At 43.6% G+C, this 27825-nt stretch overlaps 1 protein-coding gene across 9 annotated transcripts in view; it reads right to left on the bottom strand.

Annotated features, from left to right (window-relative positions):
* The window catches only part of MSI2 (musashi RNA binding protein 2), a 689288-nt gene that overhangs the window by 454038 nt on the left and 207425 nt on the right, over nucleotides 1-27825 (bottom strand). For all 9 annotated transcript variants that reach the window (XM_081945332.1, XM_081945333.1, XM_081945334.1 and 6 more), the window contains exon 6: nucleotides 26727-26819. In XM_081945332.1, coding sequence (XP_081801458.1) covers nucleotides 26727-26819 — 93 coding nt within the window. The remainder of the gene's footprint in view (nucleotides 1-26726; nucleotides 26820-27825) is intronic.

Genomic DNA, 27825 nt, shown 5'->3' with positions numbered 1-27825 from the left:
AAAAAAAAAACTTTTCTAGCTATATTGTATAATTGGGCAAAAAATTCACCAGCCCATCCAGCGGTCCCATTCAAACTAATATTTGGTACAAAGAAAAGGCAATTACCATATACATACCCCCACACTTTCCCCCCACCCCCTTTTACTAACACAACGTATGCACAACCCAGAATAAACTTTGATGTTTTAACTTGGACTTTTCCATCTTTGCAATGCCATTAATAACTTTTTAAAAATCGTGTACATAAAGATTTTTCAAATTAACCAGAATTGCACATACAGTACATTATGTGTTAAGGGAAAAGTACAAGAAAATTACACTTAGGGAAAAGCTTCTAAAAAGGAGTTTATTAGGAACTTAATCTATATTTATTGGAAACAACGTAAAAAGCAATTTATAAGATAATTTATATGCCACAAATGCCTTGTGATTTCTGGACATTTGTATGAACCATGCACAATTTTCAGCTAGACTTTTAAAAAGAAAAGCATGAATTCAAAAGTTCCGATGAATCTACTTGGGGAAACTTATGACGTGGATTCAAAGTTCTGACTGACCTCCCCATGGTTACATGAGTGAATGCTGGGTGACCATGTGACACCCAACAAATTTAGCAAATCTGGCAGTCATGAGATTGTGTTTTATGATGATTTTGCCAAAAACGGAACGGCATTTACTTCCATTTTTTTTTTTTTTTTGCCAAAATTGGATCCATAATGAACCATTGGTTAGGATAATAACCACAATGTTTGCTTAACGGCCACCACAAAAAAATGTCATAACATTGGGTCAGTCATATGATCAATCTGCTTTATGGCCTTCATGAGTTACAACTGAAATGAGCAGCCACAATTGCCGTCGTTAAGTAGAGAACTACCGCATTTTTCGGAGTATAAGGCGCAGCAGAGTATAAAACGCACCAAGATTTTGAAGAGGCAAATTTTTTAAAAAAGTTTTTGCACTCTGCAGACCTCCCCCAAAAAGGGCATGCATAGCCTTTAGGAGGCTTGTAGAGTGCTCTTCGGGGGGGGGGGGGCAAAAACGAGCAAAAATCGGCCTGGTTTATTGCTCATTTCTGCCCTCCCCAGCCCCCAGGAGCACTCTGAAAGCCTCCTAAAGGCTATGCAAGGGCATTTTTGCGAAGGGGGCAGGGTTTCAGGAGGCCAAAAATGCTGTATTTAGTGTATAAGATGCACCCAGATTTTCACCCTCTTTTTTGAGAGGAAAAAGGTGCTGTCTTAAACTCCAAAAAATACGGTACTTGTAAAACTTAATATTAAACAGCGAAACCAAAATTTGGCACATTCGCCCTCCGAAGGCAGATTTAAATAAAAGGACTTTTGTGGTAGATTATGATTACGTGTATGACAAGGGACAGAGTGATCTACTTGAATGTTCTTAATGCACAAGAATCAACCTGCTTTAGGTGATTATAGTTTTATTCCTCCTGTTCAAGTCCTCACTAATTATGCAGGGGGCTAGGAAGAGAGATGGGACAGGTCCTTGGTCTATCATCCCATTATCTAAATTAAAGATGAGGATGCCAAGAGTATTTAACTATTTATCTTCTTTACTAGCTTTCAAGTGCATTTGTAAGAGAGTTTAGCAGCCATGCCAATATGTTGCCTATGAATTCAAGGAGCTGCAAATCCCAGCACTTCTGGATGACATCTGTAGGAAGTGCCCGGGCTGAGCCTGAAGGAGGGGTCAAATGCACCATCAGTCTTGAGTCCTCACCTAAGTCTAGCCCACCTTGAATTCCACTGACCCTTGTGTCTATGGAGCTTCTCAATCATCCAGGTCATGGTTGTCCCAAAGCTGCTTTGTTCCAAGAAGCAACTGGACTTTCTGGTTTTTCTTTGAAGACCTTTCGCTTCTCATCCAAGAAGCTGAAGAAGCTTCTTAGATGAGAAGCAAAACGTCTTCAAATAAAAAACAAGAAAGTCCAATTGCCTCTTGATTAAAAAAAAGCCCCTTGAACTCCATTGACCCTTATCTACTATCAATTATGCAATCTTAAATTGCATTAATAGAGGGATACAATCAAGATCAAGTGGGGTACCAATACCACTCTATAAAGACCTAGTAAGGTCACACCTAGAGTACTGCATCCAGTTTTGGTCACCAGACTATAAAAAAGACATTGAGACTCTAGAAAATGTGCAGAGAAGAGCAACCAGGATGATTAGGGAAATGGAGACTAAAACATATGAGGAATGGGTACAGAAAGTGGGCATGGCTAGTGTAGAGAGGAGAAGGACCAGGGGAGACATGATAGCAGTCTTCCAATATTTGAGGGGCTGCCACAGAGAGGAAGGGGCCAAGCTATTTCCCAAGGCACTCAAAGGCCAGACAAGGAATAATGGATGGAAACTAATCAAGGTGAGATTGAACCTAGAAATAAGGAGGAACTTTCTGACAGTGAGAACAATCAGCCAATGGAACAGAAGTTGCCTTCGGAAGTTGTGGGAGCTTCATCACTGGAGGCCTTCAAGAAGAGACTGGACTGCCATTTGTCGGAAATTGTGTAGGGACATGATGGGGAACCTATGGCACGCGTGCCACAGATGTCACGCGGAGCCATTTCTTAGGGCACGCGAGGCATTGCCCTGTCAGCTCCAGCACACATGCGTGTGCTGGCAAGCTGATTTTCAACCGATTTTCGTCCTCCGGAGGCTTCAGGGAAGCCTCCGGAGGGCAAAAAACGGCCCAACGCGCAAACCTGAAGTCCGTTCCCAAACTTCTGGTTTGCGTGTTGGGCCATTTTCCCCCCTCCCCAGGCTCCTAGAAAACCATGAGTGCATGCGCAGAGCAGCAGCAGGGATCATGCACGCATGCACAGGGGGCAATAAATTATGAGGGTGGGCATGGGAACCTTTTGCACCCGATGTAAAAACGGTTCGCCATCAATGGTGTAGGGTCTCCTGCTTCAGCGGTGGGGGGAGGTTGGTGGGTTGGACTAGATGACCTGTAAGGTCCCTTCCAACTCTGTTAATCTGTTAAATGCTTTGACCGTTAGTAGTTCAGATTCTTGTGGAGAGCATTAGCAGACAATAAACCTACATTCATTTGAACTGCCTGGACACCTGATTTCCTGTGCTTGGTAGCCTTAGGCTGGGGATCCCTGACTGTTTTCAGTACATTCTTAGAATTTAGAAAAGGCAGAAGACTCTGAGCTTAGTTTCAACACTAGAGCAAGTCTCAGAAAAGGGGAACCTACTTCTGACGTCACTAATTCCCCCTTGCTGGAGGTAGCACAGGGCAGTTCAACTCGTGCCCCTTTTTCACAGTCCCACTTATGAAACGGAATGACCTCTAAGTCATCTTAAGTCAGGGGGGAAAAAACCCAGATGCAAATAGAAACCTTATGAGACAAAGGGGAAGGGCGTTGGTACTTCTCTGATGCGCCTCTTCTCATAGTGGGGGGGGGGTATCCAGGATGGATAGGATGGGTTGACCTCGTCCTCTCATTGATTGGGCTGAGTCAGATAAGCTCTTTGGGCCACGCCCTGGTCACCAGGTACCACCCAGTTATCCGCGAAGAACCTTATCCGACTCGCTGTGTCATCCACTCCAGACTTTATCTTAGTTTCAACCTTTATTTATTTCTTCAACAGAACCGCTCAACCATCAAACGTAACGTTCATGTCACGTAACCATACCAGGGAGGGGCTGGCTACTCCTCCCCCACTATGAGAAGAGGCGTATCAGGTAAGTCCCGACGCCCTTTCTCCATAGTGAGGGGGGGAGTATCCAGGATGGGATGTACCAAAGCTTACACGTCCCTAGGGAGGGTTTACCCATGTTAAGAGCTCGCACAAACCTTATGCCTGGTGAGGTGTCACCTCCGCCCTGTGCACAGCCTGCAACACCCTACGCCCGAATGAAGCCTCTGCAGAGGCAAAGGAGTCCAGTTTGTAGTTCCTCACGAAGGGTGAGGGGGAAGACCACGTAGCTGCCCTACGGATCTCAGTCAATGAGGCCTGGGTGGCCCAGGCTGTTGAGGTGGCCGCGCTTCGTGTGGAATGCCCTGTAATGGAGCTCGGTGTTTGCAGACCCCGTGCTTGGTAGGCGGTAACAATACAGGCTCGTAACCACTTGCCTATGGTGGTGGATGTCACCTTGTTCCCCAGGGTCCCGGCTGGAAAGAGACAAACAGGGCTTCAGACTTCCTGCTCGGCCGGGTTCTTCTGAGGTAAATCCTCAGAGCCCTCCTTACTTCTAGGGTGTGCCACTTCCTCTCTAACGGGTGAGAGGGGTCTGGGCAGAAATTGGGCAATATCAATTCCTGCGAGCGATGGAAACGCCACGGTTCACCGCTCGAGCCCCTGGGGGGGAGCAGCGGAACGCTCCACTGAGCCCTTCCAACGTGACTGCCTTCCCGGGGCTTCCAGGGGAGCGTCCCTTCGCCCGCAGTCTTGATTGGTGCCCTAGGCCTCTCTTTATGACCTGGGCTGCGTGTTGCACTGAAGGGTTTGCTGTGCTTGCTCTCTCTCTCTCTTCCCGGCCACGGACTCCGCCAAGGGCCAGTTACTCACTCAGGCAGGGAGGCAGCGAATGCAATCAAGTAAACAGTGAGTTCAATCCTTTCTTTCAAATTTTCCAGGAGCTTGGGATGATCACAGCCGCCCGTTGAGGGGCTGAGTCGATAACTGGGTGGTACCTGGTGACCAGGGCGTGGCCCAAAGAGCTTATCTGACTCAGCCCAATCAATGAGAGGACAAGGTCAACCCATCCTATCCATCCTGGATACTCCTCCCCTCACTATGGAGAAGAATTCATTTAGAAAAAGGAGGATCAGGAAACGTCCAAGGATTATTATCCTATTATCCTATGAGTCACCACTTTAATGCACAGAAGGCGCTCTGAATGTCTCGTACAAAAAGAGAGGAAAAAAGAATCCAACCTTGGAAGGAACTTCCTGCGGATTGCTACATAAAACTTTTGGGAAAAGTCATTGTGCAAACGACTCCCAAGTCTTCCATGATCCAAGGGACAAACTCTACTTCTCACGCTAGCTTAGTTAGGATGATACTGTTCTGACCCAGGCTTCCTTACTTAGAAAGCAAGAAGCAGAGCCTTGGTCCAGACAAAACCTCTTTCATTTACACGACTATGAATTCCTTTCATTCAGTCAGCAAGGCTTAGCAAACAGTCTTTTAGAGGAATGTTTATTCACACGCACCTTATCTCATTTAGAGCGCTGCCAGATAACTAGTTTCCAAACACAGGGCAAAGCAAAACTTGGCACAGAGTGTCTTATAATCCCAAACACAACTTTCCAGACCGAAATGCACAAATTGTTTCCTGCAAAAAACCACTCCCCTTTCGTTCCTCTTTTGTTTCCCCTGGGAAGGGCCAATCACCTCCAAGGTGTAGCTTTACTCTTGAGTCCCTCCTGCTTTCTTAGTTGTTCTTGTCTTCTGGCAGCTCTGGGCATGCGCACACTGGGATCAGGCTCCAGGTGTTCTTCTGCCTCACTGCTGTCTAACTCCCTCCCTGCCTCTGATGCATAGCCCTTGTCTGAGCTTTCCTCAACCCCCAGGACTGGCCCATGTTCCTCCCCAATCTCCTTCCTGTCTGACTCAGCTGCCAGATCCGCTGGCCGCCAGTAGGCCGCAAAAGGTACCTGGAACTTAACATTTCATTGCATGAAGGGGAAACGCCAAAGAGAAAAGTAAGTAAAAGTTTTACCCTTTTAGGCAAGAGAAACCAAAAGTACAGATGCAGATTTGGTGAAACCTGGCTTAATAGCAGTAACTGGGAGAGGGATCTTGGAGTCCTAGTGCACAAGCACTTAAATATGAGTCAGCAATGTGCAGCGGCAGACAAAAAAGCCAATGCAATCCTAGGTTGCATCAACAGAGGGATAGAATCAATATCACATGATGTACTAGTACGGCTTAGTAAAGCTTTAGTAAGACCATCCTTGCTTCCAGTTCTGATCACCACGATATAAAAAAGACGTTGAGACTCTAGCAGAGAAGAGCAACAAAAAGGATAAGGGGCCTGGAGGCTAAAAGAAGAATGGTTTCAGGAACTGGGCTAGTCCAGTCTAGTGAAGAGAAAGGCCAGCGGTGACGTGATGTCAGTATTCCATTATTTGAGGGGCTGCCACAGAGAGGAGGGGATCAAGCTATTTTCCAGCACCCAAAGGCCAGGCAAGGAACAATGGATGGAAAATAATCAAGGGAAGATTCAACCGAGAAACAAGGAGAAATTTTGTGAGAGTGACCAATGCTTGTCTTTAGAAGTTGTAGGTGCTCCATGACTGGAGGCTTTCAAGAAGAGACCAGACAGCTACATGCAAAAATAGTATAGGGCCTCCTACTTGAGCAGGGGGTTGGACTAGATGACCTAACAAGGTCCCTCCCAATTCCGTTATTCGGTTTCTGTTAAAAAAAAGAGATTGGCCACCTTTCAAAGGCCTCTGAGTAGAGCAGAACCGCCTCTCTCCCTGGCAAGCAAGGGAGTATAAATACGCCCACAAACTCCTCGGCGCGCCTGCTAGTTCAAGTCTGCATTATCATCAACCGTTCTCCTGGGAGCGCCAGGCCAGAGAAACCACCAGCTGGCGCCCTGTAGTGATTGGCCCTTCAGGAGAAGGCGATAATAAAACCTGAAAGCTGCAATATGAACTTCGCACATACTTGTCTTTTTGGTTTATTCATTAGAAGTAATTACTGACAACGGCATCCACGACAGGCGAGTTTCAAAACTGGGGCCACTGTGTGGCTTCCCAACGAAGCCGACCATCACGCAGAAAAGGAAAGCCGCATATGACTTCCGTACTAGAAGGTTCCTATTACAGGAAGTTTGTCAACTTACAATCAGCGGTGGGTTTTCACATTTTGTTACTGCCGGTTCGCGGGCGCATGTGCCCCTTTCCACACATGGATGCGCCCGGCCTCAAAGACGTGCCTAAATAAGACGGCATAAAGCCAGGATGGATGGGCTACCAGTTCAGGGGAACCGGTCCGAACCGGCTGAATACCACCTCTGCTTACAATCATTCATTTAGTGACCATTTGAAGTTACAAGAGCACTGGAAAAAAAGTGACTTACGACAGATCCTTGCACTGTAGCGTCATCCCCATAGTCATGTGATCAAAGTTCAGGTGCAACAGGCATGTGTTTATCATAGTCGCGGTATCCTGGGGTCATGTATTCCCCCTCTGCAATCTCCCCAGCCAGCTTCAACTCACAAAGTCAATGGGGGAAACTGGATTCGCTTAAGAAGCACATCAATCACTTAACGGTGTCGGGGGGGGGAGTGTAGAGTCTCCTGCTTGGACAGGGGGTTGGACTAGATGACCTACAAGGTCCCTTCCAACTCTGTTAATCTATCTATCATCTATCTATCTATCTATCTATCTATCTATCTATCTATCTATCTATCTATCTATCTATCTATCTATCTATCTATCTATCTATCTATCTATCTATCTATCTATCTATCTATCTATCTATCTATCTATCTATCTATCTATCTATCTATCTATCTATCTATCTATTTCAGTTGCACTGATTCTCTTTAACAACTGTATCAAAACAAGGGTGAAATCCGGCATGACTCGCTTAACAACTGCCTTATTTCACAATGGAAATTCTAGTCCCGGTTGTGGTCGTAAGTTGAGGACTACCTGTAATCCACCATGGAAAGTAATTTGTGTAGTGATGATCCAGAAGTATCTTGGGTCAAATTTCATCCAGTGTTAAGACTGAGTAGACAGCATCGCTTATTTTCTTTTACAGGATTATTTAAACCAGGGGTGTCCAAACTTGGCAACTTTAAGACTTGTGGACTTCAACTCCCAGAATTCCCGAGCCAGCATGGCTGGCTGGGGAATTCTGGGAGTTGAAGTCCACAAGTCTTAAAGTTGCCAAGTTTGGACACCCCTGGTTTAAACGGTTCCTGACATATTAGCTGCATTTGCACTGTATGAGAAACCGTGGCTTACTAAATAATACAGAAACAACACAGTCAGTTTTGCAGATCAGTCTTAGCTCACTGGGCCAATTCTCCTTCATTGTGCCATTGTTTTAGGTCCATTTAAAAATTAGGACAGAAAACCGAATCGGGAATAATCCAAGAGACTTTTATATGTATGCAGTTCTCCATTTATGCCCCGTGCTAAGTCATAAACTGCATGAGCCAAGAATAAATCATGATTTCAAAGCAGCTGACTGCCCTCAAACAAGCCACCATTAATTTGTCTTGTTTGTACTTCGCTCTAAAAAAAATTTTTTTAAGGTTATTAGGCTAGACAGGATGGCTCAGAAGAGTGGCTCTCACTCTGACATGGCATGAAGAGACTGGAAGATTAAAAATAGCATTCTGTTGCTGGGAGCATAATGGATGGCAGTCTTTTTTTTTTTTTTTTTAACTAAATTTTGCTTTGTCTTGTGCCTCCTAATTTTCAGCTGGGGGAAAAAAAAAACACACTAACTTCTAAATATAACTTTCCACTCAGCCCTAATATCACTGCTAACTATTACAGGAAAACTCCTACACAAATATGTACAATGAGTAACATGTAACAAAGCTATATGGCAGTGATGACGCATCTTTTCAGCACTGAGTGCTGAAAAGGGGGCACGCACACGTGCACGGCCCACAACCCGGAAGAGGAGCTGCCCAGGAGGCATGTGCATGCCAAAAAACACATGCCGGGCAGCTAGTCTTCCGGGTTTTGCCGCGCATATGCATGATCAGCTGGCTGGTCTCCATGCTCACACTGGAAAATGGAAGACCAGCTCCTCCAGTTTCCGGCACTGTGGCAGGCACCAAGATCCACTGATCGTTGCACACATGTGTGTGCCAGAAATCCAGAAGAGGAACAGGCAATGCCGTGTGTGCCAGGCGACATGGCTCCGCATGCCACTTTGGGCATGCGTGCCATATGTTCACCATCATGTTTATACAGATTCTTTATTTTCCTCACTTTTTTTAAAATCCTCACCCAAAGCCCCTCTCCATCTGCACCCCTCCTGATCACCGGGGAAATGCTTTTTAACTGATCATCGGAACTTGATTAAAGGTAGCTTTGCTAACCAGGCTTAGCATTTATTTATTTACTTTACTATTTATTTACTAGCTTTGCTGTTAGTCGGTTAATTATCTCGGCTGCTGCATTAATTTATACTTTGGATGGCTTTTATTGTTTTTGTTTTTAATGGTTTGAACTGTTTTATAATGTTAGAACTAGAACTTTAGAATCACTAAATCAATGAATAAATGAATGAATTTATATTAATTGTAGTTAGTTTTTGATTATGTGCCATCAGGTTATCCCCATGATGTTCTATCCTTAACCTCTTCTTTACACGCATCATTTCTGAACGGAGTCCATCCATTTCGCTGCTTGTCATCCGCTTTTCTTCCAGGGTTTTCAGCATCATAGCCTTTTCCCAAAGATCTTTGATTATGTGTCTAAAGTAGGATAATACAAACTTGGCCGTTTGTGCCTGGAGCATGAACCTTGGATTGATTAGTTTTAAGTGAGTTGATTATGTGAGACCCCCAAAAAGAGAATTAATCCAGTAGCTAAGTCAAGGAAGGTCTACAAACTCAGCCATGAAGTTGACTATTATTCTAGGCCAACATCCCTAGATTAATTCTGAGCAGTTTAAATTAAATTAAATTACTTTGTGGCGAAATGAGCGGCCGATAAATTCGATAAATAAATAAAAACAAGCAAATAAATAAATAAATAAATTCCCTTAATGTTGGCACATCTGGGAAAACCCGAATCTGAAAGCTTCCCAGTTTTCTCCACCCAGTTGAAAATTCAAGATCTTGCCCCCACGCCCACAAGTCCAACATATGGCCCAATCTGCCACTGCCATGCTGGGAGTTCCACCCATCCAGTTCCGGTCAGGTGCAGAGGTGCAGAGACAAAGGATGACCTTGGTTTTCTAGAAAGGAAATTTGTTTTGGCTACATGGCATCTCACCCCTACAATTCCCCCCTCCCATTTTCCCCTCAGTCGAAAATGCATAGTAGAATAATAGAAAGTATGGCAGGCCAAAGATCCGGAAAAAAAGATGGCTGACAATATAAATGTGTTAAATAAATACAGCCTCCAGTTGCTTACTAGGCCTGAAGCTTGACCATACGGATGGGAGGCTCCGGGGGAATTTGTCAAAAGCCAGACCGAATGTGAAGGACAACATGGCTGGCTCAGGATTGGTGCTTCTCCTCCCCCCACCCCCACCCCTGATGTATTACAATGCAAAAATAGTCTCTGCCAGCTCTTTGGATCAATATCTATTTGTGGACCAAGAAATTACATGTATCGCCATCAATGACACATTCTTCAGCAAGTCGCATCTGAGTCGCCTAAGACAACTTTCCCAAAATAGCCTTTGTTTACTAGAGTCAAAAGTCTAGATATTTGAATGAAAAGCCTGCGTTCAAATTAAAAAAAACAAAGCAAAACTCTTCCCGCAAGAGGGAAGCGCTGCTGATTTCCTCAGAAATTCTATTAGACGACATCAAATTCCTACCACACCGTTCATGCAATACCACATAAATCTAATGAAAACGCCTGTCGTTTTTAGCTGTTGAGCAACGGTGTTCTTTATCACCATTACTGACACCACCGAAAGGCCTACTTGTCCAAAAGGATGTTTCCCAGAGTGCCCTTCGTGATTTACAGATATCAAAAATATACACACATCTAGCCGTGGGTCGCCCAGGTCATTCGCAGGAGGAGCTGGAAGTAATTGCCGAGAAAGTGGTGTTAAACAAAGAGTTGAAACCACAAAATTGCTGAAGAGGGAACATTAAAAATGTCAGCGCGGGCGAAAGACACTCGACAGCATTTACTGTCAAGGAACAAGCTCCTGGACTACAGATGTCTTCGAGGATGCAACTCTGGCTATTAGGAATAATATCGCGGTGGTTTTATATAAATGCAGACCTTGGAAGCCAACACAACAAACCAATAAACACCTATCGGTGGTGGGACGAGTTCAAACCATTCATTCATAGTAATAGTCTCCAGTTGAGCACAATTACCCAAACTACGAGTGAGCAGATAAGGAAAACATCTGTGAGATGAATTGATCTCTGAGGGAAAAGCCTGTTATCGTTAATAAGCCATTACTTGCTTAGCATCTGAACTACAGGCCCCACTTTTTTGGGGGGGGGGAGCAGTTGCACCAAAGGTTGGCAGCTACCTTCAGATGCACCGCAGGAACCTGATGTAGAGGGTGGGGAACTGAAGGGTTCATTCCCTTTTTGGGAAGCCTACCTGGGAAAACACGGCCACAGCACAAGAGAACATACTGAAAATTGCTAAGTGTCTTCCCCTGCTCAAAGGAAAGTATGCCGTTTGCCCTTTCCGGTATGTAAGTCGGTAGATACGTAGGTATCTTAAGTATTAGGAAGCAATAGATTCGGGATGTAAGGATGCACTCTCCCTGCCTTTCCAAACTCCAATGGCCAAGTAAGTCTTACTAAGTAAGGATACATCCTCCCTGCCTTTCTAAACAACTGCAGTGGTTAAGTTAGTAACATGGTTGTAAAGTGAATCTGGCTTCCCCATTGACTTTGTTTCTCAGAAGGTTGCAAGGGTGATCAGAAGACCCCAGGACATTAGGACGGTCATAAATACGAGTCAGTTACCAAGCATCTGAATGTTGATCACATGACCACAGAGAGGCTACAGCAGGTATAAGTGTGGAAAACGGTCATAAGTCACTTTTTTCACTGCTGTTGTAACTTCGAATGGTCACTAAACAACCTGTTGTAAGTAGAGGACTACCTGTAAGTTAACCCTTACAGAGAAACCAATTGCTTAGTTACAAACTAAAAGAAAAAGAACCACGTGGCTCTCAACTCATTTCAACATGCACCATCCTAGCCTGAAGATTTCTACTCTGCCTTTATGGGAGCAGCAGAGGAATAGAAAATATTTAGCTATAAGCAACATTCAGCCGGGAATTCGTATGATATCAAATATATGCAACCAAAACACACCATTTAACCTCACTTTCTATTCTCGGAATTACTTTTCATGTGAATTTTGACTAGTTCCCTAACCAGCACAAGAGATCTCAGGCCCTTTTCAATCTGGCTCCATTATTAATTGCTGTTTAGCTGAGATGCAACTTCGACAAAGGTCACATTCCAGCGAGGCCACATGCATGCCGGACTTACTGCAGATTAGCAACTAGTTAATCCACCTTCTGTTTAGATTACCTAAATTGGTTTTCTATGTGAGCTACTTCGCCCTTGTCCCCATTTGCACAGACCGCTTGCTACAGGGAAAGAAAGCAGGAAGGAAAAGAAGGAAAGGAGAAAAGGGAAGGGAAGGGAAGGGAAGAGAAAGAAAGAAAGAAAGAAAGAAAGAAAGAAAGGAAGGAAGGAAGGAAAGGAAGAAAGGAAAAGAAGGAAGAAAGGAAAGGAGGAAATGAAGGAAAGGAGGAAAGGAAGAAAGGAAAGGAAAAGAAGGAAAGGAAAGAAAAGGAGGAAGGGGAAAGAAAAGGGAGGGGAGGGGAGAAGGAAAGACATTAATTCAGTAGTAGCAACGCCACTTCAGAGATCAACAGAAGCATCTCAGTTTGTGGGCCCTTACAAGTATTTTGTGATGCAAATGTCAGAAACAGCCCTGACAGGTCCACGTTAATCTTGTCAAAGTCCAGACATCTGAATCTCACATTATGAAAAATATCCTTTGCAAAACTGCTTAGACTGGCAGGCAGGGGGAAAAAAAGAACCACCAACTCATAACCGAGAAAACTATATTAATAAAGGTCAAGCTATTGTTAATAAATGCACAGAAGGAGAGAGTTGTGTGACCTTGCACACATCTCTGCAATATCTTTTCAGCTGATGTCCCACTTTGCTCTCCCATTTCCTCTCCCACAGACACGACCCGTTTGTGCTAAATGGCGTGCCCTACCAAAGTAGAATGCACAAGGATGAACGTGCATGCATTCGGTCTCACAATTAACTAGTGTCGTGCCAGATCTTCCACCTTTCTCTGTCTCTTTTATCAAGCAAGATAGTATTTAGGCCTGTGTCTGGACAAGTTTTGCTTTAGTATTTTTTAAAAAATTCTAGAAAACGACCACAAACATCCCCCCCCCCATTTCTCTAAAGTTGCTATAATCTTGTCCCAAAAGTGCTTTTTCTAGACTTCCTTTGTTTTTTTCTTTGAAGACGTTTCGCTTCTCCTCCAAGAAGCTTCTTCAGCTTTGACTGGATGGTGGGGAATGGAAGGATTTCAGTCAGAGCTGAAGAAGCTTCTTGGAGGAGAAGAGAAACATCTTCAAAGAAAAAAACAGGAAGTCCAGTTGCCTCCAGAAAAAAGCACCTTTGGGGACAACCTGGAGGACCTGGAGAATCTCTACAAACTCCTATAATCTTGTGAAAGATTCCAAATCTCAGGGGTACCTGCAGGGGGTGTCAAATTAGTGGCTGCAAATTGCACAGCTGAAATTCACATCATCCCTGTGGGGGCCCCATGTTTGACACTCTTTCAAAAGGCCCAGAAGGCACGGCTTGGCCAATGAGACTGAGGACCCCAGTTTCATATGGAGCCCATCAAATACAGGTAGTCCTTGACTTACAACAGTTAGTGCAGTGCCCGTTGAAAGTTACAACGGCACTGAAAAATATGACTTGGGACCCTTTTTCACATTTCCATTACAGCATCCCCATGATCACATGATCAACATTGGAAATTGCTTGGAAACTAGTCCATATTTATGACGGTTGCAGTGTCCTGGGGATCATAAAATGAGGCAAATCTCATTTAACAAATTATCTCAGCAGAAATTTTGGGCTCAATTGTGATCGTAAGTTGAGGACTACCAGTAGTTGGCTCGACTGTTGTTACCTGGGGGATGAGGAATTATTGGGTTTTGTAGGGTAAAGGCCACACTTGGAATACGACATTCAGTTTTGGTCGCCACGATGTAGAAAAGATGTGGAGACTCTAGAAAGAGTGCAGAGAAGAGCAACAAAGATGATTAGGGGACTGGAGGCTAAAACATATGAAGAACGGTTGCAGGAACTGGGTATGTTTAGCTTAAGAGAAAGAAGGACTAGGGGAGACATGATAGCAGTCTTCCAATATCTCAGGGGTTGCCACAAAGAAGAGGGAGTCAAACTATTCTCCAAAGCACCTGAGGGTAGAACAAGAAGCAATGGGTGGAAACTAATCAAGGAGAGAAGCAACTTAGAACTGAGGATAAATTTCCTGACAGTTAGAACAATTAATCAATGGAACAGAAATTGCCTCCAGAAAATGTGAATGCTCCAACACTGGAAGTTTTAAAGAAGATGTTGGATATCCATTTGTCTGAAGTGCTGTAGGGTTTCCTGCCTAAGGAGGGGGTTGGACTAGAAGACCTCCAAGGTCCCTTCCAACTCTGTTACTCTATTCTAAATATGAATCAGTTGCCAAGCATCTGAATTTTAATCATGTGATTACAGACATGTTGCAACTCTATTGGAGTTTTATTTCTGTAAGCCACTCGGGAGTCAACGTGAGTTGGGTGACCATATACGGTAAATTTTCTAAATAAATGAATCAACTTCTCAGTTATCCCAGCCCTCAACATCCTGAGGGAAGATGAAGTCTGCTGTACCTCAGAACCTTCTAGCTTCAGACAATAGTCCTCCAGGTAGAAGGTCTCTCTTTCTCTGTGTGTAAAAACACTTGAACAGGCTAACAAAATGATTGATTTGCAGCATGTGGGGAAAAAAGTGCCATTATGCCTATTTTCTGTAATACCACATTTTTCTCCACACGCCTCTCGCAGCCAAAGAACATTAGTCTCTCGCAGGTGTTTGAAACACTTCCTTGCTCTTTGGAGAACTCGGACCCCAAGTGGCCTCCTTAAAAAATAATCAAATAGTAAGAAACATTTCATTTGGGACACGGTCCTTTTTTCCACCTTATTTTTTCAAATAACCAATAACCCATACAATACATTACGTATCTGTCAGCAGGCAGCTTCCCATCTATTCTTGTGGGGGAGAATAAAATAAAAGCCAGATCTATACATCTGCCAAGATTTGCCAAACAGGATGTTCCAAACTATTATTATTATTATTATTATTATTATTATTATTATTATTATTATTATTATTATTATTATTATTATTATTATTATTATTATTATTATTCGATTGTATCACAGCGGCCAGTTGATTCGCCAGATTTGGCATTGATTACTAGTCGGGCCCCACCCAGGGGCCTAGGACGTCGTAACGTATTTTCTTAATATACGTGCAGATCCAAGCAGTGCGGCCTTTTGCATTTGACTGATGGTGATTTTGTCAAGTTTTAACTGTTTTAAATGTAATCCCAGTGCTTTTGGAATAGCACCCAGTGTGCCGATTACCACTGGAATTACCACTGCTGGTTTGTGCCATAATCGTTGGATTTCAATTTTTAAGTCCTGGTATTTCGCGACTTTTTCATGTTCCTTCTCCTCAACCCTGCTATCACCTGGTATTGCGATGTCTATGATTGTAACCTTCTTTTTCTCAACCAGTGTGATGTCTGGTGTGTTATGCGCTAGTATTTTGTCTGTTTGTATATGAAAATCCCACAGGATCTTGACCATCTGATTTTCGGTGACTTTTTCAGGCTTAAGTTCCCACCAGTTTGTTTATTATTATTATTATTATTATTATTATTATTATTATTATTATTATTATTATTATTATTATTATTATTATTATTATTATTATTATTATTATTAAGAACTGTTGCAGGAATTGGGTATGTCTGGTTTAATTGAAGGGACATGATGGCTCAGCGGGTAAGATGCTGAGCTTGTCGATCAGAAAGGTCGGCAGTTCAGCGGTTCGAACCTCTAGCGCCACGTAACCGGGTGAGCTCCCGTTGCTTGTCCCAGCTTCTGCCAACCTAGCAGTTCGAAAGCATGTAAAAAATGCAAGTAGAAAACTAGAAGCCACCTTTGATGGGAAGGTAACAGCTTTCCATGCGCCTTCTGTGTTTAATCATGTTGGCCACATGACCACGGAGACGTCTTCGGACAGCGCTGGCTCTTCAACTTTGAAACAGAGACGAGCATCGCACCCTAGAGTTGGGAACAACTAGTACATATGTGCGAGGGGAACGTTTCCGTTACCTTAGTTTAATGGAAAGAACGACTAGGAGCGACATGATAGCAGTCTTCCAATATTTGAGGAGCTGCCACAAAGAAGAAATGGTCAACCTATTCTCCAAAGCATCAGAAGGCAGGAAAAGAAGCAATGGATGGAAACTAATCAAGGGGAGAGAACCAGCCTAGAAATAGTTGCTAGATATGTCTACTCTAATGAAGAGAAGAACTAGGAATGAAATGATAGCGGTCTTCCAATACTTGAAAGGATGTCATAGAGAGAACAGGGGGTTGACCTATTATCCAAAGCTCCTCGGGAAAAGGACAAGAAATGGCAGATGGAAGATCATTAAAGAGAGATCCAACCTAGAACTGAAGAGAAATTTCCTGACATTAAGAATAATTAATCAGTGGAACAGTTATGGGGGCTCCATTACTGGAAGTATTCAAGAAGAGACTGGAATGGTATAGGGCCACGATGGCGAAACTATGGCATGCGTGCCACAGGTGGCACGCAGCGCCATTTCTGAGGGCATGCGTGGCATTGCCTTGTCAGCTTCAGCACACTGGCCAGCTGATTTTTGGGCTTGATTTTCGGCTATTTTTCGCCCTGGAGCCTGGGGAGGGCGAAAAACCACCCAACGCGCAAACTGGAAGTTCGTAATGGATCTCTGCTTTGCGTGTTGGCCGTTTTCTCCCTCCCCAGGCCCCTAGAAAGACTCTGGGGCCTGGAGAGAGCATAAATCAGACTTACCAGGCCCACTGGAAGTCGGAACATGGGCCGTTTCTGGCCTCCAGAGGGCTTCTGGGGGGCAAGGGAGGCCATTTTCGCACTCCCCAGGCTCCAAGAAAGCCGTGCGCAGATGTGCCTGGCAGCAGGATGGGGCTCACACGCGCATGCAGTATGGCGTGGGGGGCATTCAATTATGAGGGTGGTCACGCGAGCATGGGTGATTGCGCACGGGCCCATGCTTTTGGTACCCAAGGGGAAAAAGGTTCACCATGACTGGTATAGGAGTTTGGACTAGAACATCTCAAAGGTCCCTTCCAACCCTGTTATTCTATGTTCTAGGTTTTTTTTTATTTCATGAAAGAAGGGCCAACACGGATCTTCTCTTTCAAACAGTATTTTGCTTCCAAACATCTAACTCTTCAAGGGCAACTGGACAATTTACATCCCCTCTCTCAAAAAGTAGGATATGCAAATATAATGTGTGAGAACTGTTCTCATGGGCAATAGAGAGACCATCAGCAGCCAGGGCCCTGCCCTCCTCAAGCCCTTTCACCAGTGTGATTTGTTTTGTGTTAATTTAGGGGGAGGACAGACTTACAACAATTTGTTTAGTCACTGTTTGAAGTAACAATGGCACCAGAAAAAGTGACTTATTTTTCATAGGAGGGTTGCAACATGTCCGTAATCACATGATTAAAATTCAGATGCTTGGCAACTGATTCATATTTAGAATAGAGTAACAGAGTTGGAAGGGACCTTGGAGGTCTTCTAGTCCAAACCCCTGCTTATGAAGGAAACCATACACCACTTCAGACAAATGGCTATCCAACATCTTCTTAAAGACTTCCAATGTTGGGGCATTCACAACTTCTGGAGGCAAGCTGTTCCACTGATTAATTGTTCTAACTGTCAGGAAATTTCTCCTAAGTTCTAAGTTGCTTCTCTCCTTGATTAGTTTCCACCCATTACTACTTCTCCTGCCCTCAGGAGAATAGTTTGACTCCCTCTTCTTTGTGGCAATCTCTGAGATATTGGAAGACTGCTATCATGTCTCCCCTAGTCCTTCTTTTTATTGAACTAGACATAGTCAGTTCCTGCAAACGTTCTTCATATGTTTTAGCCTCCAGTCCCCTAATCATCTTTTGTTGCTCTTCTCTGCACTCTTTCCAGAGTCTCCACATCTTTTTTACATCATGGCTTAAATTTGTTTTCCAGCCTTTAATCCAACAACTTCTACTCTGTTTTAAAAAGGGATGCTTTTTAATTAGTAAAAATTGAATGGTTTGTGCTTGTTATGTATGTGCTTGAGACTGAGATGTTGATTCAAATGCCTGCTCTAATGCTTTTACGTGAATTTGTAATAATAGAGATGTACATTGTTCTTTCTTTTTTTTCACCAATATACAGTATATATGTGAATAGTTCTTAAGGTGCTTTTCACTTTTATTTCAGAAAATAAAATAGATGGTTAAAAAGCTTACTGAGTTTATGAGAAAAGAGAAATGTAAAATGAATATTACTTCAAGGCTGATATCTCTATTTAGAGTATATCTAATTTCTTCCTGTAAAACAGATAGGCATTTTTAATGGAATGACAAACCTGTAGATTTTCTTTAGCTAAATTATGACTATAATATGAAGGTGGGGATTTAAATTGCCTGGCTTTTCAGTTGTGGCTGGGCCTGGCTCCACTCTAACCGTTGCTCTATTTTCCTTCCTGCATTAAAAGCTTCAAGGAACATTTCAGAAGATGCTAGGATGGGTGGGGGGGAAACTTTGACCTTTATTTTCATATTAAACATTACAGATAATTGATTACCCGAATTGCAAGTCAAAGGCAAACAGAGGCTTTAGATCTTATTGCCAATCACGTTTTTCAACCATTTGAGCTATATTATAATATGAAGAATGTGAATTGCCTAAAACTGCAAAATGACAGTACAGTACAGACAGTCCTTGACTTACAACCACAATTAGGAGCAGAATCTTGATTGTCAAGCAAGGCATTTGTTAAGTGAGTCCAGCCCAGTTTTGCCACGGTTGCTAATCAAATCACTGCAGTTGTTAAGTGAATCACACAGCCATTAAGAAGATCCAGTTTCCCCCACTGACTTCGTTTATTGGAAGCCACCTGGGAAAGCCACAAATGGCGATCCTGCAAGGATGCTGCAATATTCCTCAAGTGTGTCAACAAAGTCCCCTTTGTCCCATAACTTTGAATGGTCACAAAATGAATGGTTGTAAGTCGAGGACTACCTGTAATGTAGGATACATGTAATGCTGTTGTTAGTTGCGATGTCATGTCCAACCCATCGTGACTCCATGGACAGCGTTCCTCCAGGCCTTCCTGTTCTCTACCATCCTCTGGAGTCCATTTAAGCTCACATTGACTCCTTTGCTGACTCCATCCAGCCACCTCATTCTCTGTCGTCCCCTTCTTCTTTTGCCCTCCATCTTTCCCAGCATGAAGCTCTTCTCCAGGGAGTCCTTCCTTCTCATTAGGGGGCCAAAGTATTTGATTTTCATCTTCAGGATCTGGCCTTCTAAAGAACAGTCAGGGTTGATCTCCTCTAGGACTGACCGGTTGGATCTCCTTGCGGTCCAGCACCATAGTTCAAATTCTTTGGCACTCAGCCTTCCTTATGGTCCAACTTTCACAGCCATACATTGCAACTGGGAAAACCATAGCCTTGACTAGATGCAGTTTTGTTGGTAGAGTGATGTCTCTGCTTTTTAGTACGCTGTCATAACTGTCCTCCCCAGGAGCAAGCGGATAACCCATTGCCATTGCCTAAAAAAAATCTTTTTACAATCCAGAAAATCCGGATGTATAGCTCTGTAGAGTTCCACAGAGTGAAAATATGATAATCTGGAGGCCACTTCTGCTAAAGTCAACCAGATCTTCATCTCGGAAAATTCTGCATGACTGGAACAAAATAAAATCACCAACCAGAGTTACAAAACAGACCTGGAATCCAGCTAATTTCACAATGAACCAGGGCTTAACCTCTCTAGGCCCTAAATGGCATTTCTAAATAATATTCCAGCCGAATACCTTGCTGTTCAAAATCAGCTGACCCGCGTAATTTCAATATGAAAATTAAAAACAAGTCCTCCAGTTAACATTCTTATCTTGACACAAACGCAGAAAGACATGGGGAAAAGCAAGGCCGCTGGAGGTACATAAAGGCCCCATTGTAGCAGCCCACTTAATTGGAAATGACTCGTAAGCTTAATGAAACAAAACTTTTGGCAGGAAAACAGAATGAAAGGAATGAGACAATAAAAAGGCAGGAACAAAGGCAGCTGAGTTGTTTCAGCTTAAGAAAATAAGCTCACTTTGTTGTTGGGAAAAGCCAAAGCCGGATTAGGATAAACCAGTGACTAAGCAGAAGTCTTCACATCTAATTACACCACTCATCATACATATATAAAGTCTAAATTGCAAGTCTCCAGAAACTTCAAGTCCGAGTTACTTTCAGCAGAGTTTTGGAAAAGCAAGCAGGGCATTTAAAGACGTTGGAGATACTACCTCCCACTTTGTATTAGAAAAGGATTTGTATTTTTAACCTGTCCATTATATTTCACAAGGGGAATGTTGCAAAAATCTAGGTACTCTCTGGAGATTCCCAAATTCGTTGCAAAAGGACCTCTACAAACACATGCATGCATGCATGGGCGCACAAACAAACACACACATACACAAACACACCAGACTAGACTAGAGCAGTGAAAACTCAGTTCCTTTGTTTGGGAAGGGAAAACTGCTTAAGGACCCTGGAGGCAGAGACCATAATACACCAAACTTTGACTTTCTGGAGCTTCAACTAAACTGTGGATTGAATCCCTAAGGAAATTCCATAGGGCAAGCAGGTGCCTCTTTTTCTAGATTCACATCTAGCCATGATGAGTGTGCCCCTCACATGTGGTTTAATAGCCTTCCTTTTAATGAGATGCAATTAATTTCCTGACAATGAGAACAATTAATCAATGGAACGGCTCGCCTTCAGAAATGCTGGGTGCTCCAGCAAAGGAGATTTCTAAGAAGAGATTGAACAAACATTTCTCTGGAATGGTATAGGATCGTGATGGTGAAGCTATGGCACGGGTGCCAGGGGTGGCATGCAGCGCCCTCTCTGCGGGCATGTGAGCTGTCGCCAGTGGTGGGTTTCAACCTTTTTTAGAACCTCTTCTCGAGGTGTGGTCTGCTTTGTGGGAGTGGCTTGCCGGCCATGTGACTGAGTGGGAGTGGCTTGCCAGCCATGTGACTGGGTGGGCGTGGCTTGCCAGTCATGTGACTGGGTGGGCGTGGCCAACTTGTAAAATGTGGTGAAACTCACTTAACAACGCTCTTGCTTAGCAACCAAAATGTTGGCTCAGCAACTCTGGCATTTGAAGCAGGCAAGTCTTAAAGCTGTCAAGTTACAAGACCCTTGCACCCCTAACCCTTTAGAAAAAAAAACCCCAGGGGTGTTCAAACTTGACAGCTTTAAGACTTGTGGACTTCAACTCCCAGAATTCCTCCTCTCGCTCTTCATCTTGATGCTGTGTGGACAGGTGGGGGGAGGGAGCTGGAACCGGTTCTAAACGGCACAGTAGATTTGTGGAACTGTGGCAGGAACCCACCCCTGGCTGTCGCCCCAGTTCAGCTCTGCCACACATGCGTGTGTACCTTCCGCCGGCCAGTTAGTCTTCAGGTCTCTGCCGTGTAGGGGCAGAGTGGAGCGCCCGCAGGGGGGCACGCGTGCATGAGAGAGGGCGGGGCATGTGAGGGGGGGCACACGCATATGCATGGGGAAAATGTGTGGGGACACATACGTGTGGGTGCGGCACATGCGCGGAGGCCACACCTGTATTGCATTTTGGGGGTTTGGGTGCACGCACGTGCTTTGGGCACTTGATCTGGAAACGGTTAGCCATCACTGGCATAGGATCTCCTGCTGGAACAGAGGATTGGACTAGAAAACCTCCAAGGTGCCTTGGAAAATATTTGACTCCCTCTTCTTTGTGGCAACCCCTGAGATATTGGAGCACTGCTATCATGTCTCCCCAATAGAAAGAAGGACTAGGGGTGACATGATAGCAGTCTTCCAATATCTCAGGGGTTGCCACAAAGAAGAGGGAGTCAAAGTATTCTCCAAGGCACCTGAGGGCAAGACAAGAAGCAATGGGTGGAAACTAATCAAGGAGAGAAGCAACTTAGAACTGAGGAGAAACTTCCTGACAGAACAATTAATCAGTGGAACAGCTTGCCTCCAGAAGTTGTAAATGCCCCAACACTGGAAGTCTTTAAGAAGATGTTGGATAGCCATTTGTCTGAAACGTTATAGGGTTTCCCGCCTAGGCAGGGGGTTGGACTAGAAGATCTCCAAGGTCCCTTCCAACTCTGCTATTGTATTGTATTGTATTAAGGCCCCTTCCATCTCTGTTATTCTGTTAAAGTTATATTAAATGCTTTATGATTGTGTGGAAAAAAATAACCAGTCAACGAAGGGAGAACTTTCTGTCAGACTCTATAACTTTTAACTACTCAGCCTATAAAAATTGCAGGTGGCACAAATCAACTTACAATTTCTCTTTCACGGGGGGGGGGGCGGTGGGGGGGAGGAATGTTACTACAACACAAGCGGGCATCATCCAAAGACAACATTTCCCTGGGATTAATACCTTTATTCATGTGCGCATCTAAACTTAATCAGATGCACGTCCACATAGAAGAAAGCCACATTAATATCAGTGGGACTTACTCCCAGGTGTGTACATTGTTCTGCGGCATAAATCATCTGATCGTCAGCAATTTATGAACCAAGGCTGGAGCACCTGGAGGACAGCCAACGTTTTAGATTTTATTTTATTTTATTAAATTTATATTATATTTGAGGGCTGCGTGAACATTTGAGACGAAGAAGAGCCTGTTCGTACGGTTTTTCTTGGCTTTCGGGTATCGGTTTTTTTAGAAAAAAGGGAATAATTGGATTTTTCAAGAAAAGAAGCCTTCGAAGATTGAGGAAGGAAGAGAGAAAAATCAAGGGGGCACCAAACTATCTGCATTGACTCAGCACGAAGCCACCAGATGGCAAAACAAAACTGATTCCCTCAAGGGTGCATGCGAGAAGCACAGAAACATGCATGCATCAAAACTGTTATTAACTTCAAAACTAGGCAGAGGAGTTTGGCAGATTTGACAATAGCCAAGGAAGAAGCATTCAAAACCCTGACACAATCCTTTAATAAAGGGCTCAGCAGGCTAATAAACATCACCCTGTCGGAACTGGAGATTATCATCGTGAAAATAAAATAAAAAATAAAATGAACGGTTAGCAAAACAACTATCAATCGAACACAATAACTATTAAGAAGTTTTGCCCGCCACAAACAAAAAAGGTAGATTCAAAACAAGACTTTCAGAGACGGCGTCCCAATATGGAAGCTTCTTTGGTTGCAATACCATGGAAATAGACCAGGGGTGTCCAAACTTGGCAACTTTAAGACTTGTGGACTTCAACTCCCAGAATTCTGGGAGTTGAAGTCCACAAGTCTTAAAGTTGCCAAGTTTGGACACCCCTGAAATAGATGATCAACCCACATGCAGAATGGAAAATCCAAAGCAGGACGGATGGCATTTCCGTGTAATAGCTACTGACCAACTCATAACCGACAAGGCTTTAGTATGGGTAATCCTCGACTTGCAAACCATTCGTTCAGCAACCATTCAAAGTTACAACAATACTGGAAAAAAGTGATGTTAGAGATGTAACCCTATGCGTGGCTTGGCAATGTATATAAGCTATGATTACTTTACTGTTACTTTAAATGCTTAACAGATGTAATTGGCTTGTTACCTCAAGCAGCCATAAAAGGGAGCCAGAATGGCTGTTAGATCTCTCTTTGTTTGTTAGATGCTGATCGTGGATACTGTTTGATACTGATCGTGAGTTATTGAGTCTTGCTACTGTTAGCTACATTGTGTGCTAGACTGACTAACTGAATGACTGAACCGTGTATGACTTGGACTGATAACTGGACTCTGAATACTTCTATATTTTACATAGTAAACTACTATAATTTTATACTATTCAGTGTCTCTGTATGCTGGTTTGTGTGTGTCCTACCATATCACTCTCATTACGCTTCTCTGCATACTCGCTCTTCTAACGGGGAGCTTAATTACTTAACACGTGACATGACTGGTGTTTGCACTTACGACTGTTGCAGCCGTGATCACGCTCACGCAATCAAAATTTGGGTGCTTGGCAACCAGGCTAGTTTAGCAAAGAGAAGGACCAGGGGAGACATGAGAGCAGTCTTCCAGTATTTGAGGGGCTACCACAGAGAGGAGGGGGTCAATTTATTCTCCAAAGCACCTGAAGGCCAGACAAGGAATAATGGATGGAAACTGACCAAGGAGAGATTCAACCTCGAAATAAGGAGGAATTAGAAGTTGCCTTCAGAAGTTGTGGGAGCTTCATCACTGGAGGCTTTCAAGAAAAGACTGGACTGCCATCTGTCAGAAATGGTGTAGGGACTCCTGCTTGAGCGGGGGGGGGGGCAGGGGGTTGGACTAGATGACCTACAAGGTCCCTTCCAACTCTTTTAATCTAACCTAATGTATTTACACGGTTGCAGTGTCCCAGGGTCATGTGATTGCCATTTGTGAACTTCCCAGCTGGCTTCCAATAGGCAACATCAATGGGGAAAGCTGGATTTGCTTAATAACCATGTGGTTCACTTAACAACTGCAAAGATTTGCTTAATAACCGTGGCAAAAAGAAATCATAAATTCAGGCGAAACTCACTTAACCCGCCTTGTTTAGCAACAAAACCCCGGTTCCAATTATGGTTTTAAGTCGAGGACTACCTGTAAGTTAATATTCCTAGAATGAAGTGGCCCTTGGTACTGTTGATGTTCTTCCCTCTCTTTTTTTTTTGGGGGGGGGGGGAGGCACTGAAATCAAGGATGGTTCAACACTATCCATCCAAAATTATATGGTAAAGGTAAAGGTTCCCCTGGCACATATGTGCTAGTCGTTCCCGATTCTAGGGGGCGATACTCATCTCTGTTTCAAAGCCGAAGAGCCAGCGCTGTCCTAAGGCGTCTCCATGGTCATATGGCAGGCATGACTAAATGCCGAAGGTGCACGGAACGCTGTTACCTTCCCACCAAAGGTGGTTCCTAGTTTTCTACTTGCATTTTTAATGTGCTTTCGAACTGCTAAATTGGGAGATGCTGGGACAAGTAACAGGAGCTCACTCTGTTATGTGGCGCTAGGGATTCGAACCACCGACAAGCTCAGCGCCTTAGCCACTGAGCTACCACATCCCCTTTAGCCACCATATCCAAAATGATATCACCTTACAATTCCAATAACACGGAGCAAAATATTACAACAATTTCCTGCCCAAGCCCCAATGCATTTAACATGAGCCATGCCAAAACCATGATGGAATGTAAAATGCATTTTCTCTGTAGAAATCTATCATGCTGTCAAATGTAGAAAAAGGAGTAGCACCAGCAGACTGGAGGAGGGACTCAATTACAGGAACAACGGGGGTCCATCTTTAGACCTGAAGGGCCGAATTGGAGACATATCATGTAGACCAGGGGTGTCCAAACTTGGCAACTTTAAGACTTGTGGACTTCAACTCCCAGAATTCCCCAGACAGCTCTGCTGGCTCTGCTGGTTGGGGAATTCTGGGAGTTGAAGTCCACAAGTCTTAAAGTTGCCAAGTTTGGACACCTCTGATGTAGACCAACATTCTTCAAACTTGGCAACTTTAAGATGTGTGGACTTCAACTCCCAGGATCCCCGGCCAGATTTCTTGAGAGTTGAAGTCTATAGAGAGTTAAAGTTAGCAAGTCAGAAAAAAAACACTGTTCTAAAAAACAGCTATCGATATGGTCTCCAACTTTTGGCACATGGATATAATCAAAATACAATTGTTCTTCTGTCACACTGGCAAAGAGGATCTTTGGCATAGAAGAGCAGCCTCGAAATCCATCACCTCTGACAAACATGGAGAAGGACTCCAACCCAAGTGGACAAAAGCTGGAGAAATGCCCGTTGACTGGCCTCTTATTGTTTTGGATTTAGTTAGAAGAGTTCAAAGGAGACAAGGCATTAAGGTATTGTTATACCGTTTTATCAGCAGCTACTGCACAACTTAAAAATGAAAGAAGAAAAAGGTTGCAACATGACCTAGGCAGCCTTATCAGTTGAACGCGAGGTTTGTTGGATAAGATTTCCAGAAAAGAAGAAATATCAGATTTCTCTGAGGAACAGCATCTTCAATGGAACTAGTGAAACAATAGGATGCTAGGAGACATGTATATGCCTGTCCATCTGTCTGACATGCAGTCTAATATCTATCTCTTGAAAGAAAAACCACAGAAGGAAATTCAAGTCTATATTTATATGGAATACCAAAACCAAGCATATCCTAAGAGTCATTTGCAGCCACTGAACATGCCAGCGATGTACTTAACTCACCAACTTCACGCAGATAAAAGACGGAAAGTTCAACAGGTGGAGACATTTGGTATTTGCCAAGGGCAGAGTTGTGGGCAAATGTTTCAGAGGGGGGGGGGGGTCAAGACAGAGAGATGGGCCGCAAAGTGTCAGGTTCACGCAGGGCGTGCATATAGACACAATCTCTGTATGGACAAATGCCCACTTTACCGTTAAGGCCGCTGATGTAAGAATCTTAAATCAGAGGAGATGATCACATGGATATGCTTAATGTGGGCACATCCTAAGGCATAACCAGATACAAGCCTGACCCACAGACACTCACAGAGATACACAAATTAATTCTGAGAGAACAAGCTGCCCAGGAATCCAGGTCATAAAAAGTCATAAAAAAAAGAATAAGGATGTTGTGTTCAACCCCATCAGACCTTACCTTGCCAAACTGTTCAAAGTACTGCTTTACGTCTTCCACTACCGTATTAGCTGATAATCCACCTACAAATATTTTCTTTGTTCTTGTGACCATCTGTAAAAAAAAGTTAGAAAGGGTATTATTCCAGATTATCCCAAAACAAGGTCTGCCACAGTTACATTTTTCCAAGGCTACGCTTAATCCTGTTAACAATTCATCTCCTCTGCTGAAAAGAAATATATAGGACAGGGATGGGCAACTATCCTGTGGCTGGTGATTGGAGTTGCTGGCTGGAAGGGGAGAAGCAGAGAGACAAAAAAGAGTAGGTAGAATCATATGTCCATAAACTGAAATAGTAATAATACATTCTGGATTAGTGCGCTTGAAATTGTGATTTTATTTTATTTCAAAATGACTGGTTTAGTTCAATGTAATAGCTGTCTTGCACCTGTCTTTCGCAGTACTCTTTTCAAATTTGGATACTGTCCCCTTTGTAAACAAATTACTAGTCTACATAAACAGATTACCTATCTAGAATCTCTAATCTGTGCTCTCCAAGCAGAAATTAGGTGTCCAATTCGGCCATTCCACTCTATGGAGATGCCAGGCTATCAGCTCCTCCCACTGCAAAGATCCTGCAGGAGCAGTCTGGACAACCATGGGATCTGGCAGGGTAAGAGCTGTGAACTATAAACACAAAGCTTTTGCTGTGGCCCAGCATAACAGATATAGCGCCCTTGCTGACCCTAATGGGGACACTAAAGAGACAGGTCAAGGTAGTTGTGATAATGATGACTCAAATAAGCAGGGGATTGTGGTCCAAAATGAAGAACTTACTTCGGAAAGGTGAAATGGGGAACCAGGTATCACACATCAGTCGCACAAGAAGAGCAAGGTATGCAAAAAGAGAAGTCACCTTCTGGTTGGTAATTCAATCATAAGGGATGTAAATTTAGGAAAGGGCATGGAGGTTTTAAAAGAGGTCAGGTGTCTGCAAGATGCTACTGCCAGCAGAGACAAGAGGTGTATTCTTAAGATAATCAAGAATGCAAGTAAGGATTGTAATGTTGATGCTATTATACATCTTGGCACTAATGATCTGTCCCAAAAAGATGTACTT

Source organism: Natrix helvetica (assembly GCF_964273705.1).
Source record: "Natrix helvetica genome assembly, chromosome: 2".
Classification (NCBI taxonomy): Eukaryota; Metazoa; Chordata; class Lepidosauria; order Squamata; family Natricidae; genus Natrix; species Natrix helvetica.
This window is presented reverse-complemented; position numbering and strand designations above follow the sequence as displayed.